We start from the raw sequence: 21,008 nt of genomic DNA, 5'->3' as shown, positions 1-21,008 counted from the left end.
AAATAAATCAATGATCTAAAACAATAAAAATATTAGAATAAAACATAGAGGTAAATATCCACTATGGATAATCTAAATCTACAGTGGAGATAATTCTCCACTCTAGTTAAAAGGTGTATCTTCAGCATAGCTTTTGCCCAAAGACTGTGAGGATGGTAGCAATGCTGACAGACTTGAGATTTATCTCCTTTCATTCCCTGATTCATTAGGATATATACTTCATGAGAAATAACCATGAAGGTCATCAGAAAGAAGAAAAGAACCCAGTGCCTAGGCTAATCCTAACAAAAAGTACATTTGAGCATGCACTATAAAAAATAAAACCTAAATACACAAGTTAAACCAAAAGTACCCTTTGGCTTCTAAATCCTTTTTTAGGTTCATTAATTCTTCTTTTCCATCCCCTCTATGACCCAATAATTTTATTAGGAATAGTTAATATAGTGGCTAAGAACACAGACCCTTGTCTTTTATTTAATCTCTCTCTATGCCTCAGCTCTCTCATATTATAAATGAGAATATTAGTGCCTACCTCATGGGATTGTTCTGTAGTACATAGTAAGCACTTCTTAAGTGTGTGCTATTATTTCTAGGACTGACAGAAGATGGATTAGGCAAGAGAGGTATTTCTATGCTTCCCAAAGTACTGGTCCATGATTATTTATACAGTTGCTAGGAAAAGAGCAGTTCGTATGGTGGCCCAGATCATATGCCTTGTAAACATCCAAGTACAGGGACTGAAACTGACCAGGAGCCCCAGCTGCTGTGCTCTGAAATCCACCGCATGTCTGGACAGAGGCCCTGCTCCCCACCAGCTGCTCCTAGCCAGTGACTAAGTGTTGCTGGCATGCTAAGGGTTCCTGGGAGGCCCAGGACTTCTCTTCTGGTCAACTATGGATCGGGTACTCACTGACAACCTTGTTGAAGCTTCCTTAGTCTGAAGGACAAACTAGACTTTCCATCTTGTCTTCGCTCTGGGTCAGTCTCGCATCATCGTCTGAGGCTTCCCCAGACCTTCCTGGCTCCCTCTCAATTTCTTCTCATGCTTTTAATCCCATCTCAGTGTCAGGTTCAAAGCTCTCTCAGAAATGATCTTACCTATATCCCACCTTGGTTCCCAAATGTGCCTAATGCTTTCTCAACTCTGAGCCTTTGCCCAGGCCTTTTCATTGGGATGGCACTCACCACCTGACCATGTAGGCCTATTGGGTCCCACTTGTCATTCAGCATGTAACTCCAATGACACCTTCTCTAAGCCTTTCAAGGCCTGCCAGCCAGGTATACTCTTTCTCTTCCGTAAACCTCCAGGACTCTTGCCTTTGAGTGATCATATATATATATATATATATATATATATATATATATATATATGCTTATCATTAGCAATAACTATTTCTTACTTTGAATCCTCCAAAGTCCCTAGCTTGGATAGAACAGACACTCAACATTTGTAGAATGTAACTGGCAAATTGGGAGGAATTTTATTCTAGTGAATTTAATTTTTAACAGTAAGGATTTATGATAGCTCACATCCATTTGGCTTGAGGTAGCAATAGTGAACTCGAATGAATAAAAAAAATCCTATGTATCAAAGCACTTAGGGCAGAACGTAGCATGTAGTAACTCAGTTTTAATAGCTGCTAAGGCCCTGGCTCAGCAGTCAAGTGTCAGCCCAGCATGTGAAAGTCTCAGGTTTGATTCCTAGTTGGGGCACACAGGAGAAGCACCCATCTGCTTCTCCACCCCTTCCTCTCCCCCACCTCTCTATCTCTCTCTTCCCCTCCCACAGCCATGGCTTGAATGGTTCAAGCAAAGTCGACCCCAGGCGCTGAGAATGGTTTCATGGCTTCACCTCAGGTGCTAAAATAGCTCAGTAGCCAAGCAACAGAGCAGGGTCCCAGACAGGCAGAGTATCACCTGGTAGGGGGCCTGCCGGGTGGATCCCAGATGGTTGGGGTACCTGCAGGAGTCTGGAGTCTGTCTCTGCCTCTCCGCCTCTCACTGAATACAAAACAAAACAAACAAAAAAATCTGTTAAAAATTCATCATCAAATTTGGCTCATCTGTTTTTCTCCCAAAAGAGGGATGACAGGAAATTCTTAAACAGTTTCAGGTTTGTCTGTGTATATGAATGTGGACCAGGGGGCCAAGAAAACGAGGTGTAAACTAATGGTTCGTTCTCTAACAAAGGGCCCTTGCCCTAAAGGCTGGTCCGGCCAACATTCCTCCCCCGGGGGCTCCTTTAGAAACGGACAAGGGAGGCCCTGCCATTCTAATGAATTTCTGGAAGGCAAATACAGATATAATAGCATGACAGGGCATGGATGAGTTCAATCCACGGAGAGAACTCCTCTCATATGCCTGGTCTTCTATGGTCCTTATTGTGGTTGACTTTTATCAAATATATGTTATTCACTTTTAACCCTAACCACAGACCTGTTCTGGTATAGGACAGGAAACTGAGGCTCGGTGACCAAGTCACGCTGCCGGGTCACTGACCGAAGTCCTTGAGAAGTTTATTGTTGGTGTCTGAAAGATCTGCATGTTATATAAAATGTTATTTTTTTCTCCCAACCTCATTCCATTTTTTGTTGGTGTTGGTTTTTTTTGTTTGTTTGTTTTTTGGCAATGTTCTTGGAAACTCAGCCCAAGGAAACTGTCGTAGGGTTGAAGGCAAAGGTTGGCCTCTAGCCAAAGTACAGCACCAGTGCTGACTCAACAGCTGCAGGTGAAGGCTATGACTCCACTTAGATCTCTAACCACTTCCGGTTAAGAACACAGCACTCGGTAGGACCTTCTCAGGTGCAAAGCGGAAAGAGCCCGGCTAGTGCAAGGATCAGGTAGCACCTGCTCCAGCTAGCACTTATTAATGATTTAACAAGGGCAACCACACAGGGCAAGGCTGCTTATCCCTGCCCTCGTTTTTCTCACTAGCAAACCCAGAGTGCATCCAAGATGGACGGGTCCAGCATAGAGACGGAGGAGGAGGACAGCACCTTCACCAACATTTCCCTTGCAGACGACACAGGTAAGGGAGAATCTGTTGGTTGCTGAAACACACACTCCAGCCACGGCTCAGCAGTTTTTTAAAAATACAAATTTTATTACTTTTATTATAATGGCAAAACACACCCATTGTAGAAAACTTGAAAAAAAATATAGCTACAAAAATAAGACAAAAAGTTTTTAAGAGCTATTTTTTCTTTTTTTCCTTTCCGATTGACTATTTAAAAAGTTCCTGTGGTTGCATTGCATGTACTTTGCAAAATAAATCAACACATGAAAATATAAAATATTTTATTTCCTAAAAGCACAGGAAACATGACTTCAAAGTTGTTACTAAAACAACCTGTGATGTTATCATCTTTTGTTCAAGTAGAGTCCATTTCTTCTCTGTTCTGTGAAGTAATTTTATCCTTTTAGCATTTCTGAAGAATGAACTGGAATACGTTGTAATTTACTTTAAGAATTGTTTCAGAAAATGTCAGGTTTTTAAGCAAGGACAAAGTTTGCTGAATTGAACGCGAGAAGGACAAAAGCAGGGGTTGAGGAGGGCAGTAGTCCTAAACTGCTGACGGAAGGATCGCTGTCCCTGAGGAATTAACCATGCTGAATTGTACAGTGTTAACTGGAAACACTTCAAACCTAGAAGCACCCACAACTTGGGGTGTGTGTGTGTGTGTGTGTGTGTGTGCGCGCGCACGTGCGTGCTTGGCACTGTTTTGTATCCACTTCCTTCAGCACATCCCTAGGAAGAAGCCCGGGCTGCCGCTAAGCAATGGGGGTGGCTGATTTTGGTGAACAGAGAGCAGGGCATGAATATTTAACATCAACTGCTTTTTCATACAGCCACGCTTCTCCACTTGCTCCCTAAATGCCCAGATTCAAAAAGCCTCTTTCTACAGCCTGGCCAGACAATTAGCACAGCCACCAGCCAGCCGGTGCTAAGCTCCCCCGCCTGGCACCGCATAAAATGCTGGGGGCTTTGGAAAGCAAAGAGGAGCACTTTCCGCTTTTGTGCGGGAAGGAGAGAGACAAGGTTCCGGGGCTGCTGGAGCTATGGGATACCCTCGGCCTTAACATGATCCCACCAGGGCGGTTTAGAAAATGACAGAGTGACAGAAAGCGGCGAGGGAAGGAAACAAAGCCCAAGGGAAGCCTGTTTCTGAGCGTCTGGCAGGAGCCCTGCGTGCGCGCGTGGGCAGGTGTGGTTCCCACGCAGTGCGTGAGCTCCGAATCCGCCCCCCGTCAGGATTCTTGCTCCATTGTTACGCAGCCGAGCCTTCCTGAAAGGGGGACGCAATGGTGTGGCTGGGCAACGGACAGCTCTGGAACCACGCTCGGCCCCAGCCCGGGGCTCGCTTGAGCCCTGCCCTCGGCGTCTCCTCTCCGTCCTCTTCGGCCTCCCTCACACATGCAGCGCGGACAACGGCAGAGGAGGGCGGGGGACTTGAACTCAGGCCCCGTCCACTGCCAGCGCCTGTCGGGGTTGCTTGTTAAGTGAGCCTGAGGCCGTGGGCAGAAAGGCTGAATGAGCTGGGACGGGGTAAGCAGTCCCCCTGGGCTGGCAGGGACAGTGGTGGCAGCCTAGTGACGGTGCCTGTGGCTCCTGCTCGCACTCGCCACCTCCTCATGCTGAGTGAGACGACTCACAGACTCTTAGGGCACAAAAGGACCTTACGGAATGATGGTCCGGCATGGTGACCAGTGGTGGGCCCAGGGACTAGTGCTGATGTGTGCCCTTTCAGCATCCTGAGAGGTTAAATAGAAATTGTTCATTTACTCATAACAGCAATGAACTGAAACATCATATGTTTGGCTTTTGGAGATAACTGTATAAATTTGATGTGGTAGCACTGGTTTGCGTTGCTAATAAGAGATTCTTGGTCTTTGGTGAATAAAACTAGGAAAAGTATTAGGAAATTAATGCAGCTTCTTTAATAGACATCATGGAGTCTAGGCTAGAGCAAAGCATTAAAAAAGTATTGCTTGTATTATAAAAAGTTTAATCCGATTTCTTTTCTTTTTGTTCTATATTACATATTCTATATAGTGAATATCTAGGTATATAATATATATTAAATATGTAAATACACATGCATATACACACATATATAAAAAAGCCCAGAAAAGTTAAGTGACTTGCCCAAGATACACCCTGGCTAGCTCAGTGTTGTATTTGAAACGGCTAGGTACAGAGGCTATTGTATAAGGATAATTCATTTTTATTTCTGAACACACAGTCAGGCCTCAAGTGCCCTGATGCTGATTCCCAGTGTGGGTGTCTCTACCCCTGCCCACCCAACCCCACCCTGCATCATCACACTGCTTCTTTTCCTATTCAGAGGATAGCAAGAGAAAAGAGAAGAAAACATTAGCTAACTCTGAGGAAAGATTTGTTTGGGAAGAGGACTGAAGGCATTAAACTTCAGCGTATTTCAGGGTTAATTTATTAAGGCGACCCCACGTCCTGTGAGTCTGGAGGCATGTGAACTGGCAGGAGCAGCACTTAGTTCCTCAAATCGCAGCCTGACCTGTGGTGGCGCAGTGGATAAAGCACTGACCTGGAACGCTGAGGTCGCCGGTTCAAAACCCCGGGCTTGCCTGGTCAAGGCACATATGGGAGTTGATGCTTCCTGCCCCTCCCCCCTTTCTCTCTCTCTCTCTCTCTCTCTCTCTCTCTCTCATTCCAACTCTCTCTCCTCTCTCTCAAAAAAAATGAATAAATAAAAATTTTTAAAAAATCGCAAACCAGTTGTGCTCCATGAAGTCATTTGTAGGTTAGTTGTATGGATTTCAGATCAGATACCTGCATAGAAACAAGGTTGTATATGATAGGATTCTTGGCCAGCTTTTACCCCCCAATGCCCAGTCTGTGTGCCATGGTGCCCTAGGGAAGTAAAGCAAACCAATGGGGGCTCTGTGAGGCGCCTCCACCTCTGTGAGATGCTGGGAATGAACAGCTACACGCTGTCCACAGTTTCACGTTAGATGAGCTACATTTCTGTCGGTGCCATCTCTTTCCATGCTGGGTTTTCTGTGGTTGCTATGATCAAGTCAATGTAGATAGAACGGTGAATGGCAGTATCAATTTGAGAAGACGGGAGAATTTGTGAAATGCTTAAGAGGCACATATGTCCCACCATTAAGTAATTGTGTGGGTTTTTTTTTTTAAGAATGAAATTAAAAAATTGACATCTCTTTCAGTTCAGGTGTAGTATTTTTTCAAGTGCTTACTAAGTTTGAAGGATACAAATACTTGTATTAAGACGTTTGGACCTAAATATGATACTTCCTTCATGGAACTGTTTGGTATTTCTCTGGGCTTTGGAGTATTGTGAAAAAATGACTTAGACGTAAGGGCACTGGGGAGTCTCCGGTCTAAGCAGCGCTGCAGCTGGACTGGTCTCCCTTCCGGGTGGGAGACATGGGGTAGAGCAAACATTTGATTGTATTGGTCTCTCTTTCCTTCCTGTGTTTCAGCTCTCCTGGCTCTGATGCTACCACGCTGCTCGGCTTCTCTCTTCATTCTCTTCCTTCAAGTGTTTCCCTAAGAGTCTGCCCTTGGCCTACTTTTCTTCTCTCCAGACACAGGCTCGGGATGATCTCATCGACGCCTCCAAGTTCCATTCTCTCTGCCCATGCTGCAGACCAAGGACTCTGAGACTGGGCTTGCAAATTCAACACCTGCAGGGCCAGGCAGTGTATTTGTGGGACAGAGGCAATAGTATATCATCATTTATTTCATTCAGTTTTTTCAGTTTATTGGGTTTTCTGTCATGTGTCTTTAAAAAAATTTTTTTTAACTTTAATGAAGGACACAACATGAGACATACCCTCTTAACTGTTTTTAAGTGTACAATACAGTATTGTTAACTATAGTCACAATGTTGTACATCAGACCTCTAGAAAGTCTTCATTTTACACACCTGAAATTTTATACCTTTTGGTTAGTCACTGTTCCTTCCCTTCCAATCAGCATCTGCAACTACCATTCTATTCTTTGCTTCCATGAGTCTATTTTAGATAACTCATATCTCATATAAGTGAAATCATACACTATTTATCCTTCTGTGACAGGCTTATTTCACTTAATAAAATGTCCCCAAGGTTCATGTTGTGGCATCTTGCAGGGTTTCTTTCTTTTTTAAGTTGTAATAAGACTCCACGTGTATATATATCACATTTTTATCCATTCATATGCTGATGGACATTTAGGTTGTTTCCACGTCTTAGCTATTATGGATGGTTCTGCAATGAACACGGGAGTGCCAATATTTCTTTAAGATCTTGATTTCAATTATTTTGGATAAATATCTAGAAGTAGGATTGCTAGATCATATGGTAATTCTATTTTGAGGAAACTCTGTACTGTTTTACATTCCCACCAATAGTGCAGAAGACTTCCACTTTCTCTACATCCTCAAGAGCACTTGCTGTCTTTGTTTTTTTTGATGGCTATCTAACAGGTGTGAGGTGCTACCTCATTATGGTTTTGATTTACATTTCCCTGGTGATTAATGACATTGAGCATCTTTGCACCTACGTGTTGGCTATTTGTATGTCTTCCTTGATGACATACAAAGATGTCTTCTATCTTTAACTGAGCTCTTAGTACTTTTGTGACTGAGTTGTAGGAGTTGCTTATATATTTTGGAAAGTGCCCTTACCAGATATATGATTTACAAATACTTTCTCCCATTTTGTTGGGTGCATTTTCACTCTGTTGACTCTTTGCTTTATTGTGCAGAAGCATTTTAGTTTGATGTAGTCTCAGTTATCCATTTTTTTGCTCCTGTTGCCCATACTTTTGGTGGCATGTCCACAAACCAGCATCATGAAGCTTTTTCTCTATTTTTCCTTCTAGGAGTTTTACAGCTCTGGTCTTTCATTTAAGCCTTTAATTCATTTTGAGTTGTTTTGTGTATGATGTAAAATAAGAGTCCAATTTTATTCCTTTGCATGTGAATATTCAGTTTTCCCAACACTTTATTGAAGAGACTGTCCTTTCCCCACTGTGCAGTCTTGGCACACTTGCTAAAGATTAGTGACCAACATATGCATAGGCACAGATTTCTTTTTGGGCTCTCTATTCTGTTCCATTGGTGTATATGTGTCTGTCTTATTCCAGTACCATGATTTTTAAATTACTCTAGTTTTGTAATATATTTTTATTACACTGGAATTAGGAAGTGTGATGCCTGTAGCTTTGTTCTCCCCCCCCCCCCAGATTTTTTTGTTTGAATATTTGGTGTCTTTTGTGGTTTCATCCAAATTTTATAGTTCTTTTTTTTCTGTAAAAAAGTGCCATTGGGATTTTGATAGGAATTGCATTGACTCTCTAGATTGCTCTGGGTAGTATGGACATTTTAACAATATTAAAGACTTGTAAAATGAAAACTAGAAAACATTGACGGAAGACATTAAAAGTGATACAAACAAATGGAAAGTCGTTATGCATCTTCTGAATAGGGCAGCAATTGCTTTGAATATAGTTTATTTCACAATGGTATCTCAAATTTAATTCTTTAACCAGGATATACTTTGTCTGCATATCAGATATATGGGAACTTTCCTCATTTCTCACAGCCATTTTTCTTGAAACACACAGTCATCTTGGACTAGATTTTATTTTCTATTTTTCATTGAGATAAGGGAACAAGAAAAGTTTACTTTCCTTTTAACTCTGCTATAAGAAAGGCAACAGAGAAAGTGGTTAGGATAAAATGGCAACAAATGCTTAGTCTCACTTTGGGCCAGGGGTCCAGCCTGGTGAAGACTAAGGCTCCACAGAGAGCATGCGCCCTGCTCAGAGAGCTGGGCTGCTTCCCGTTTCTAGCTGACTGTTGCCATGGAAGAATGGAAAATGCAAAGAAGCAGAATTTTCAACAGCTACTAGAAATACAGAATTTTTTTTGTGTGTGACTTCCTTATGTTTCCATGTTTTTGATTCTGAGTTAAAAACAGTATCACAAAGGTCCATACAAAACACACCTGCAGGATAGATGAGACTGCAAAAGAAACTATTTTCAGACTTCTGCTCTTGAATCTTTCTCTCTCCTCAGAGTTTCTGATTCATTAAGCCAACTAACTGTCAGACACCTAGATATATTCCAAGTCACAAATGAACCCATCTTCCCCACCCCTACCTCCAAATCTGCTCCCACACCTGATTCATAATTTTAATGAATGGTCCATCATTCAGCCATTTCCTTAAGCTAGAAATTCATATGTCATCATCCCAGTCTCATCACTCACCATCCAATCAGTCACTGATTTCTATTGACTTGACCTTGAAAATGTTTCTCCAGTACCTCTGCCCTCTCTAACCTTACCACCCGCTCCCTGATTAAGGTCCTCAGTTTCCCCACATAACTCACAGCGTCCACCTCCTAATGGGTCTTCCTATTTCCATTCTTATCCTTCCCACTGACCCCTCTCCTTGCAGGGAACAATCAGTGCCTCTCTTCTTCTGATGGACGAAGTCTAAGACACTTAGCATGGTGTTTAAAGTGTTCCTCTTCTGGGCTTGACCTCTCTCTTCAGTGTCATTTTTTGCCTCACAGTTTGGGATTGGTAGGAAACAGTGTTCCAACTACATGCTGTCTATTTCATACCTCTGACTTTGTTCACACTGCTCTCTTTGTCTGAAATAACACCACTCACCCTGCTCTCACCTGGCTAATTCTTACCCTGTAAGAACTCACTCAGGCATCACCTCCTCCAAGAAGCCTCCTTTGACCTTTCCCAATTCCCTCTCCTTCCTGAAACTGCAAGCTTCTACCTGTATTTTTTCACAGCATATTATACTTGATGTATATGTGTCCTACCCAACAGACTGTGAGCTGTGAGGGGTCACAGCTGGGTTTTTTAATGCCTGTACTTCCAGCATCTAGCACATACTAGACACTCAGCACTTTTTTTCCAAACAATTGTACCTGAGTTTGTGTGTATATGGGGGTGAGAGCCAGTTAGGCTGGCCGTCCCCTAGCTGGGAATTTACTCCCTAGCATCAGCTGTCCTATATTAATTCTACTTTTTAGAGTCTCCCTCCCCTTTCTGCTGCTGCTTTAATTTAGTTGTGCTTTCAGAAAACATTTATTGAGTGCATACTGCCACGTGCCAAGACTTAAGATATTGAAGAACTGACTCAGGACAATGTGGCAGGAAGGGCCTTCCTTAACTTTGGAATCAGAAATGGCTGAATTTGAATCTGTTAGACTTTGAGCAAGTCGTATTGCATCTCGAAGCCTGTGACTCCTCCGTTGCAACGTGATCTAACAACATGTCCCAGTATTGCTTTGGAGGGTAAATGGAATTATAAAGGAGGCTTCTTGAACCAGCCTGGTGTACAGTGAGTGTTCATTCAGCACATTAGTTCCTCCTTGGCCCCCTTCAAGGAGCTCACACAAAAGTTTCTTTAAAGGCTCGAGATTTGTTCACATCAGTTGTCATGGTAACTGCAGTGTCCTGTGGACACTGTTGACATCCTCCTGATAAGAAGCCTTGCAGAAGGAGGGGGAGGTGGATGTGAAGAAACTCTTTAAACAAGAGCGTGGATCTTTTCTGATGAAAATAATGCAGCTCCTCTTCTCCGCGGCCCTCACCTCTTCCCCGACGATGTTCTTCCCACGGCTGTGCTCCCTTATGCGCCCCCCGCAAAACCTCTCCCAAATAATATTCAGAGCTGCTTCTGCATCTGCTTTTGGCCTCAGCCAATTAGCCCACATTGTAAGGTTGTAATAAGCTTCCCAGAGAAATGGCACCATTGTTGCGGGCTTTCATTTGATGCTGCTTCCTACCACTGCACAGAGAACAGAACAATGCCCCCTCATGCCCTGCTGAAGGCAGTCTGGGTTTGAAAAGCTTTCAGAAGGCCATCTGCCGTCCCCTTGGCCAAGCAGAAGATCAGACACGAGGCCCTGCATTAGTTAGCACTCCACGTAAAAGGTCTCAAGGGCCTGCGTTCCTTTTCATCACAGCCTCGCTTATAATACAGGCAAAGAAGGAAATAGACTTGGGGCTGCCTGGCTGGGAGACACACTGAGCGCTAGCAGAAGTCTCGCCCATGCAACAGGAGCAGGCCTTTCTTTCCTGGCAGGAAATGGAGCCAGGATTTGCAGCCAGCACCAAGCTCCCTTGTGTCTGCTGCACCGCGCTGAGTGGCTTTGCCAGGTGAGAACTGTACCGCTTGGGATGATACGACGCCGACGCCCTTGAGAGTCCCCAAGTGAAGGGGTCATTCAATAAGTACACAAGGGTGAGGCGAGTGTCGCCAAGTGTGCTTGTCAGGAACAGTGAAGGGCTCCCTAAGTCATCCCATTGTATGCCCCCCAGTGAATTTGGCCATGAATATTAACCTAAAAGATGATTCAGATGTTCTTAGGGATGTCATAAAAGATCATCTCAAGTAGGGTAGAAAATTTTTTTTTTTTATTTCGGGGAAATTGAACAAAATACATTCACTGCTCCAGCCATGGTAGGAAGTTTCTGCAAATCTTAATTGGCATTTGGGAGCCATAGAAGCACAGATAATGGCACTGGTCGAGCAAAACGTCTGTTCTTGGAACCTGAAGGTAATGTGGACAGTGACATTAAGAGCACCTCCCCTGGCCCAGCAAAATGCCTTAGAGACTTTAGCATCAGAGATTCAATAAGAGAAAGAGGAGATTAACTCTGCTTTTCAGTAGCTTCTGAGAGTAGGATGGCTCTAGGGTCACTAATGTATCGCTTGAAATTGTAAGTGCTCTTTCTGTGAAAATACCTTCAATCAGAGGAAATCCACTTAACTGAAATAAATGATTTAGCATAATGCAAAATCTACTTGTAATAAACAGGCTTAAGAAATGCAGTGTCAGGGCAGCATCCACATGTGTACGGTAATCTAGAGTATTCTCTCATTTTCTCATCAAAGGATACATATCAATATTTTGATTCTTCTTTTAAAAGACAAACCACCCATCAGTCAGTTACCTTGTATCAGCAATATGTTTTATTTTGTGTTAACCTATCCAAAAAAGAAAAAAGAGAGAGAATGTTTTGTGCTCAAGATATATGAAATCTTCATAAATATGCTAGTTTCTTTTTCTAGAGAAAAACCCAGAGATGACCCAAAAAGACAGGGGTGGATCTTGCTTATCTGCGCTCATGAACCAAGGCGGGCTGACCTTTTCCGAGTCCTCTTCCTGCTGAGAAAGGAGCCAGGTGGCTGTTTCCCAACACGGAGACCTGCATTTTATAAAAGCCTGAGTTGGACTGGGTCAGCTTTGGACACAGCTCCCTGTCACAGGCCTCTATCTGACTTGTTCAGAATTTGAGGGTCAGAGTCTAGTTTCCTTAGATACCCTTTGGGGTTCTCTTGAGAAACCCTTGGAAGGTTCTCTGAGCCTTCCAGGGGAACCTGGAGTGGGCAGAGGAGGAGACCTCTAAAAGCACAGGGCACCCTGGGTGAGCCAGCTTCAGCTGTGCCTCTCAACCTTAGGGATACAAGCATTAAATGACCCGAAAGCTACGAGTGACCCTACTGGAAATAACAAGTGCTCCCATCACAGAACCAGAGTTACTAGAACAGCTCCTCCAGAAAGACATGTTTTGCTGTCACCGATACTTTCGCGTTCATTTTCAGTCCTCAGCGTTGGCAAGGGAAGGGACTCAGTGGAGGCCCACATGAACGGTCCAGGAGAATAATGTCCACTCTCTGCTCCTCTGTACCAGTCGGGGACCTGGGCCTTCCCTTCACCAGCCTTCCCGGGATGCACACAGCCAATGGCTAACTCTTTTCAGCCCTTACCGGTTCCCTTCCCCATTCATTCATTCTTTCCTTGTTTCTCCTCACACACGTTTTCCATTGTCAGCTTTAAGGTTTTGGCTCGGAGAACTGGGCTGTGCGCATGCGTGGTTTTCTCCCTGCAGGTAGCACATCACTAAAAGCTGTTTGAAAGAGCCTGCATTTTAAAACACAGTTTTCCTTTCTTATCCCTCAGAATCTTCACTGCCTTTTCCCAGCAGACAAAAGATTTATTTGTTCACCCATGATATTTTGCTTTCAAGTTCATTCTTGGTGGCAAGATTAGTGGATTTTTCTAACGTTGCATTAACTCTTTATAGAAATATTTAGAAGAAAGTTTCCAATGATGTTTCTTATCCTTTTTTATTTTAGTATTTTAAATGGCTTGAACTTCATGACAGTAAATGAACCTCAATTTACATAGTGGGTTCCTGTCCCTTCTGCTTTCAAATAGTCTAAAAACAGAATTTCTGTCAACAAGACGTAATTGATGTTTGAGAGACTCGGTCACGCTAGGCAGTGACAGTTGGCTCCTAAACACTAAATTTCTCAGCCAGTGCCTTTCTGTGAAACATTTCATGATTGCCCGAGGAGAGTCTATATTTCAAGGAATTTCTTGTTTCCAAGGAATTTATTAAAGAACCACTTTTGTAGAATGTCTTTTTACTAACATAAACATTAATTCCTTTATTGGTCCATTTTGTAAGTTGAGACATCATCCTTTCTCCAAAATATGTAATCACTTGACTGTGAAAGGAATTTGGTAAATTCACAGCTCACTGATCACTTTTAAAAAGCAAACACTGTATGTGTAATATTTCTTTCATGTTCCAGTGACTACATCTGTAAGCATTTTGGTTTTTTTAAAACTTCTTTTGGAAGGCAGAAAACACTAAGCAGGTGTTGGAGAAAGATGACTAATCAGCTGTCACTCTAGTTTTCCTGTGTGTTCTCACCTCTGACGATGATTAGACACTCAGTTGGTTTCTTTAGAATTCCTACTGAACTCTTTGGGTACTTGATACTACCTAAAACATAACCCATCACTCTTCACAAATCAAACTACAAGAGTCACAAAATCAAATATTTGGAGTAAGCCCAATTTTACAAACTAGTCATGCATCTCTTTAGATGAATAACAATAATAACCAACATTTATAGAGAATGTATTACATACCAGTCGCAGTCTAAGAACTTCATGTTCATTATCCACTTCATCCTCATGAACATCATGGAATGAATATTATCCTGGTTTTTCAGACTGAACACTAGAACTCGGAAAGATTTAGTAACTTTTACAAATCAGAGTTGGAATTCAAGCCCAGCTCTGAGTGACCTCAATGCTGTTGTCAAATGACAATGCATCAGGATGGAAATTACTAGATAGATAGCATAACTGTATTATACTGACTAGGTAGAAGCAATAAGGTGCCTGCATTGCAGGTATTGAATAATGAAATATGATCCCCTAGTTATGTTATGAGGTCAGTGTTTCAAAAATGTAATCACAGAATCAGAGGGCAGGAAGAGCCCCAGAGGCTCAATGACAACACTGGAATATGTTCAGAGGAGAAAAGTAGAATATAAAATCGTACCTATGCTGTGATTACAACCATTTGAGAATAATTTATGTATATGAAATAGGATGGGAGGAGAACTTGGAAAACTGTATTTATTAGTGTGAAGGGATAATAGGTTATTATATTTTCATGTTATATTTATAAAATAATTTTTTAAAAAAAATAAGATGAACATTAGTTTTTCCAATATGTAGAAGCAAGATATGAATCCTCACATTGAGTGCTGATTTTGAGAGGCACGTGAAAACCCCAGTGCTAAGATTAGGGACATCTGTCAAAATTGCACGACTGCTTTTTGCAGCTTCTGTGCTGCATGCAAAAAGTTGTCTTAGAAAAATAAAGTGCCTCAGCGGTAGAGCGTCGGCCTGGCGTGCGGGGGACCCGGGTTCGATTCCCGGCCAGGGCACATAGGAGAAGCGCCCATTTGCTTCTCCACCCCCCCCCCTTCCTCTCTGTCTCTCTCTTCCCCTCCCGCAGCCGAGGCTCCATTGGAGCAAAGATGGCCCGGGCACTGGGGTTGGCTCCTTGGCCTCTGCCCCAGGCGCTAGAGTGGCTCTGGTCACGCCAGAGTGATGGCTCGGAGGGGCAGAGCATCGCCCCCTGGTGGGCAGAGCATTGCCCCTGGTGGGTGTGCCGGGTGGATCCCGGTCGGGTGCATGCAGGAGTCTTTGACTGTCTCTCCCTGTTTCCAGCTTCAGAAAAATACAAAAAAAAAAAAAAAAAAAAAAAGAAAAATAAAGTGCATAAAGTGGCAAATTCAGTTATAGGACACACAAGACACAGGAGGAGGAGGGCAGGAGATAAAACAAACTATCAGGGCCACCCTTCAGCACAGGCATATCTTGTTTATTTTAATTTTTATTTTGAAACAATCTCAACTACTGAAAATTTGCAAGTACACCAAGAAGGATTCCTTTTTTTTTTCCTAAAAACTTGAGATTTACTTGCCAAACCAATGCCCTGTCACCCCTTAGACACTTTAGTGCATATTTCTCACAAGCCAGGACTTTCTCCTTCATAAGCACAATACACCTGACACACTGAGGAAAATGACATTTGTACATCACCATCATCTAACCTTCAAAGCGCACTGAAGTTTCACCGGTTGTCTTGACAATGTGTGTTAACAGCAAAAGCACTTGATTCAGGACCATACATGGCATTTCATTGTGTCACTTCAGCTTCCTTCAAGTTGGAACAATTCTCCAGTCCTTACTTGACTTTCATGACCTGAATGCTTTTGAAGATTAGAGGATAGTTATTTTTTTAAAATATTTCTCAATACATTGGCCAGAAAATCCCAGAAGCAAGGCTGTGCCCCTCGCACTGCACCCTATCAGTGGGACTCAATCTGTCTCTTCACTAGTGAGATTACTTTGATGCCTTGATTATTTATGGCGATGGATTACTCCTTTTTCTTTTAATAACTAGGAAATATTTGGGGGGGAGATATTTTGGGACTGTGTAAATATTCCATTTCACATCCAACCACTTATTTATTTCAGAATAGACTCATGGTTTCCTAATCCAGTGAGTGGGACATAATCCTTAGTCTGTCCTTAGAGAAGAAGACCGGAACTACACAGCATCTGAAATCTTTTCTGTGTAGGATTTTAATCAGGTGTACCGAGATTCTACTCCTACTGCCTTGAATTACTAAAATGCTCACTTATACTGGCTTTTCTTATTCTCTTGTAAATCAGCCTCCAAAAGAGAGATAGGGCAGGATGACCAACAGGGAAAAATGGAATATTCCTGTGTCCCTTCACACATTTAGCAAGCATGTGATGAGAGCTGACCATCTACTAGGCACTCAGCTCAGGCTGGGAGTGTAGAGCTTCTGCTCTGAGCCACAAGCTGGGCTCAAAGTGGCCTCCGCAGCTGATGACCACCGGGCAGAGGCAGGCGGAAGGAGGGCCCCTGTGCTCTGACTACCACATGGCTGGCCTCCCCAAAGCTGTGCGCTTTCTGAGGACGGCATGTTTACACACCGAACATATCTTTCACATGGATCTCAAATTCAGAACTCAGGTTAGGAGTAGGACCTTAACTTCTACGTGTCAGGTAAGGCACCTTGACACAATGGTGATACACAGCAGAGCTGTCCTTGTCACTTCACTATGTACGACTTCCCATAACCCTTCCTCCTACATTTGTTTAGGGAGCAACACCATCCCATTTGGCCTCAGTTTCAGCCTTATGATAGAGGCAGATAATAAAGACAGCAGCATCTTTCATCGATTGGACCTCACGCCTTCTCTTTTTCTCCCTCTTCACTCATAACCTCCATGAGTCTTCTTTATCCACTCTATTCCTTCCCATCACGTCGTTTTTCCAACCTCCCTGATTGCCTTCTGCGGCCTCGTTTCTCCCGTGCACGCCTCACTGTCCCCCCTTCTCCCTTCCCTCTCTCACATCTCTGATGTCTTCAGTTCTCCTTCTTTTCTCTGCTTTCTGATCTTGCAGCCTGACCTTCGCACTTCTTTGCTCCTATTTTACTGTTGGCTTACGGGTTTGGAGACTAAGCAATACCTTTGCCAATCTAAGTTGAATACTTTTTTATTTTTACTTTTAGTTTTATTATTTTAACTATGCAGAAAGGAAGTCTTTGGCTCAGATAAATTTAAGTTTTAGCGTTTACAATTTGCATGTTACTGGACAATTAAACTCTTTGCTGCTAAGTCTTATTAGCTGTTCACATACAAATATTGCTGCTAAGACTAGTATTTCTTTTGTTAGTCACTTATGAAGTATGCTTTTTCCTTAGGTAGCACGGACATGGAATATCTACATAGTCTCAAAATACACATCCCCCCTGGCCCGCCAAGTAATTGCTAATTATGGAAAGTAAAAGAAGTTAGACACCACCATAATCAAGACATCAAAGTGAACCTCACTAGTGAAGAGATAAACAGAGTATGTACCACTGATAGGGTGCTGTGAGCGGAACCCAGCACCACTTCTGTGATATTCTTACCAGCTATTGGTTTTAAGAAATATTTTAAAAATAATAACTCCTATTATCTTTAAAAGCATCAAAGTCATGAAAGTCAAGTAAGGATTGAGGAATTGTTCCTGATCGAAGAAAGCTAAAGCCACATGACAAGTACTGGATTTTTTGCTCCAGAAGATGCACTTTTTTCCCCAAAAAGTGGAGGGGAAAATGCCTATGTGTCTTATGGGAGAATGTTCATTTTTTTAGCTGCTGCAGGTTCTCAGACAACTAGAAGAGTATGTGAACATTAAAGTCTCTTCTCATTTGTTAATAACAGTGCTAATGGTTGCTAATACTGCTGTTGAGTTTACATAGTTGAAATATTATTGTGGTATATTTTACTAAATATTTTAATATATCATTTGGTTCAGAATATTTTTTTCTTATTTTCCTCCTTAAAACCCTCGGTGCACCGCCTGACCAGGCGGTGGCGCAGTGGATAGAGCGTCGGACTGGGATGAGGAAGGACCCAGGTTCGAGACCCCGAGGTCACCAGCTTGAGCGCGGGCTCATCTGGTTTGAGCAAAGCTCACCAGCTTGAGCCCAAGGTCGCTGGCTCCAGCAAGGGATTACTTGGTCTGCTGAAGGCCAACGGTCAAGGCACATATGAGAAAGCAATCAATGAACAACTAAGGTGTCGCAACGCACAACGAAAAACTGATGATTGATACTTCTCATCTCTCTTCGTTCCTGTCTGTCTGTCCCTGTCTATCCCTCTCTCTGACTCTCTGTCTCTGTAAAAAAAAAATTAAATTAAATTAAAAACAAACAAACAAAACCCTAGGTGCACCTTATGGAGCGAAAAATATGGTAAATGCAATGTATGGTTCTGAACTGAATGCTTTTTCTGGAACAGACATTGTCAGGCAGCTGGTGAGAACCTTCCACATGCTTTGAAGAATAGATGGGATAAATGCATAAATGTAGTCTCCCTCCTCTTGTCAGCTGTTTTGTGATTATGAAGGAGAAAATCCTTGTTTGTAGGAAATACGAACTAAAGTATCCAGGGTGACAGGGCATTGGTTTGGCAACTCACTCTTAAATTATTCAGGGAAAAAAAATCCTTCTTGATATACTTGTAAATTTGGGATAGTTGAGATTGTTTCAAAACTAAAACTAAAACTAAATATGACTGTGCTGAAGGGTAGTGTTTACAATTTACACCTATGTCCTCTGCTGCCCTCCTTCTGTCTTGTGTGTCCTATAACTAATTTGCCACTTTCTGCACTTTATTTTTCTTAGACATTTTTTTTTGCATGCAGCACAGAAGCTGTAAAGGGCAGTAGTGTACGTAGTTTTGACAGATGTCCCTAATCTTAGCACTGGGGTCTTCACGTGCCTCTCAAAATCAGCACTCACCTTAGGATTCGTATCTTGCTTCCACATAGTAGAAAACTTATTTTGAATCAATTTCACCACTAGAGGTCACCAGTGTACCATCTCAAAGAGAAGACATAAACATGATCAAGTCATTAGCCGTTTCCTACCTCTGCCCTTACAGGGCATTGTTCACCGTGTCTTCTAGTTTGTTCTGAGTATCTCCTGACAGGTGTCAGATATATGTTATGAGGGGACATCAGTTGTCACTCTAGGTGATGTTGCATGTGTGTCTCATGTTCCGTAAGGGTGAAGGGCCACGACTCTAACCACAAGGAATATCACTTCTCACTGGGATGTAATGGGGGGGGGGGGAGAGAGAAGCATAAGATAATCTGAGAGAAAGTAGTGTGAACTCTGAGGTGAGAAGACACTGTGGGAATCCAGACTCACCCTCTAATGTAGCTCAGACATGCCTGCTTTTTATGCAATAGGGAAAGTAAGGACCCAGAGCAGAACATTCATTCATTCAGGACATACATGTACTTGGCAGTGAGGCTACACTGATGAAGATCAGTTGGTGCCCTAAGGAACTTAAGCAATCAGGCATTGGAGATCTCTATCCAAATACAATTAGTGCTTCCGGAGCACCATGCAGGCCACTTTCCCTCAGATTTTCTTATACCATCTTCCCAACAGACATATAGAAAAGAGCTGTGATTCTCATTTCTGGTCACCTGAAGCACAGCAAGGGCCAGTGGCTTTTAAAGTTGACGACACTTTTCTGAGGCTACGTTAACAGCAGGCTGCACATATTTTACATCAAATCCACAATGGAACCGCAGGGATACTTGCAAGAAAACGTTAAAAAGCTGAGCTGTCTTGTGGCCAATGATGCTTTTAAAAAATATTAAAATTTATTTTAATATAAAACTCTTGTATGAGAGAAGCAATACTCTAAGAAAAAAAAAATTAATACCCTGAGACATAAGATCTCTGAAGAAACTTCTGTACATGAAAAGGAGCAACTCCACAATATCTCTGAAGGCCAAATCAGTTTTCTTCCCAAAGGAATATTACATGATATTTTATTATAATATGCTTCATCTCGCACATAAAGAAAACGCGCAAATTCCAGAACTCACGATTGCATCATCAAGGACAAGCGGCAAGGAGTAAGGAATTCCATGCTCCTTCCATAATCTGGAGAGCTATTTCTTCTACAGCTTTAATTTAAATTACTCATCAGCGGTTACAGGACATACAGGCCAGGCTGTTCCCAGGCTTTTTCTCGTTTTCCGGCATCCTGGGAGGAGAAAGGAGCCTGGCCAGAGCTCTGCTTCAGGCTGGGGAAGCCTTGATGGGCTTTTGCTGGGATGAGTGTTACTAAGTACGCTGGAGGTGATTCATTGTAACCATTTGTTTTAAAACTAACCACAGACAGGCTTGTCCTTCTTTCTGAATGTTAAAGTTTCATTAGATAGTGAAAAACAAAGGGTGGTGTGGAGAGGGAGAGCTACAAACTATGATTTGGTTTATTTTTAAAACACTATTATCATTGTGCCATTGACTTCCGGTGCTGCTTCCGTCACCAGCTAGTGTAGTTCTTTTCTTTTTTTTACTTCTAGCCATCCCATCAACACTTTAGGAGACATTTTGTACCATTTCCCTTGAGATCATTGTATAAGGGAGGAAGAAAAAACAAAACAAAAACAGAAATTCGTTGCAAAACTAAAGATTATTCACAATGGTCCAAAATAACCAAACCATCAAAGGTTCACTCTTCAATATGGGGAACCACCCATTATCACTCATTATTATTATTTGAGAAATTCCTCAATGTTATTTTATACAATATTAGAGAAGCAGAATTAACTCTATTCCAATTCCTCACTTGAGGAAACGGGTCTATAGTAAAGTGACTCACCCCCCCAACGGCTTATGGTTAATTTCAAATATTTGGACACTCTATTGCACTATCTAGCTCATAATAAACACTACAATAAATTGTCTAACTAGCAAACATATGAAGAATTGAACAAATACAGACTGAGCCAGAACGGGAACCCAGGTTTTCTTTTTTTCAAACCAATGCTTGTTCCACTTTTGATAGATCAGGGTTTCCAAGTCAGTCATTTGCTTACCAACATCAAAGTTTTTGCTATGTTACATTAACCATTTAATTAACATTATTTTTTTTAAAAAACCTTTCTTTGTTCTAGGCAACAGCATCTGCAAATTGAGAGCTGGTTATATTCATGTATATTTTGGGATACACTGATTACACAAGACTTTGCCTAGAGAAAGAGAAACATCAAGATTGCATAAT

General features: G+C 42.3%; 1 protein-coding gene across 1 annotated transcript in view; it reads left to right on the top strand.

Moving 5' to 3' along the window:
• The first annotated feature begins 2,830 nt into the window (after window positions 1-2,830).
• Window positions 2,831-21,008, top strand: part of SCOC (short coiled-coil protein) — a 31,119-nt gene continuing 12,941 nt past the window's right edge. The window contains exon 1 of the mRNA XM_066233041.1: window positions 2,831-3,028. Within this exon, the coding sequence (XP_066089138.1) occupies window positions 2,956-3,028 (73 nt within the window). The 5' untranslated portion in view covers window positions 2,831-2,955. The remainder of the gene's footprint in view (window positions 3,029-21,008) is intronic.

Source organism: Saccopteryx bilineata, chromosome 1 (genome assembly GCF_036850765.1).
Source record: "Saccopteryx bilineata isolate mSacBil1 chromosome 1, mSacBil1_pri_phased_curated, whole genome shotgun sequence".
NCBI lineage: Eukaryota > Metazoa > Chordata > Mammalia > Chiroptera > Emballonuridae > Saccopteryx > Saccopteryx bilineata.
This window is presented reverse-complemented; position numbering and strand designations above follow the sequence as displayed.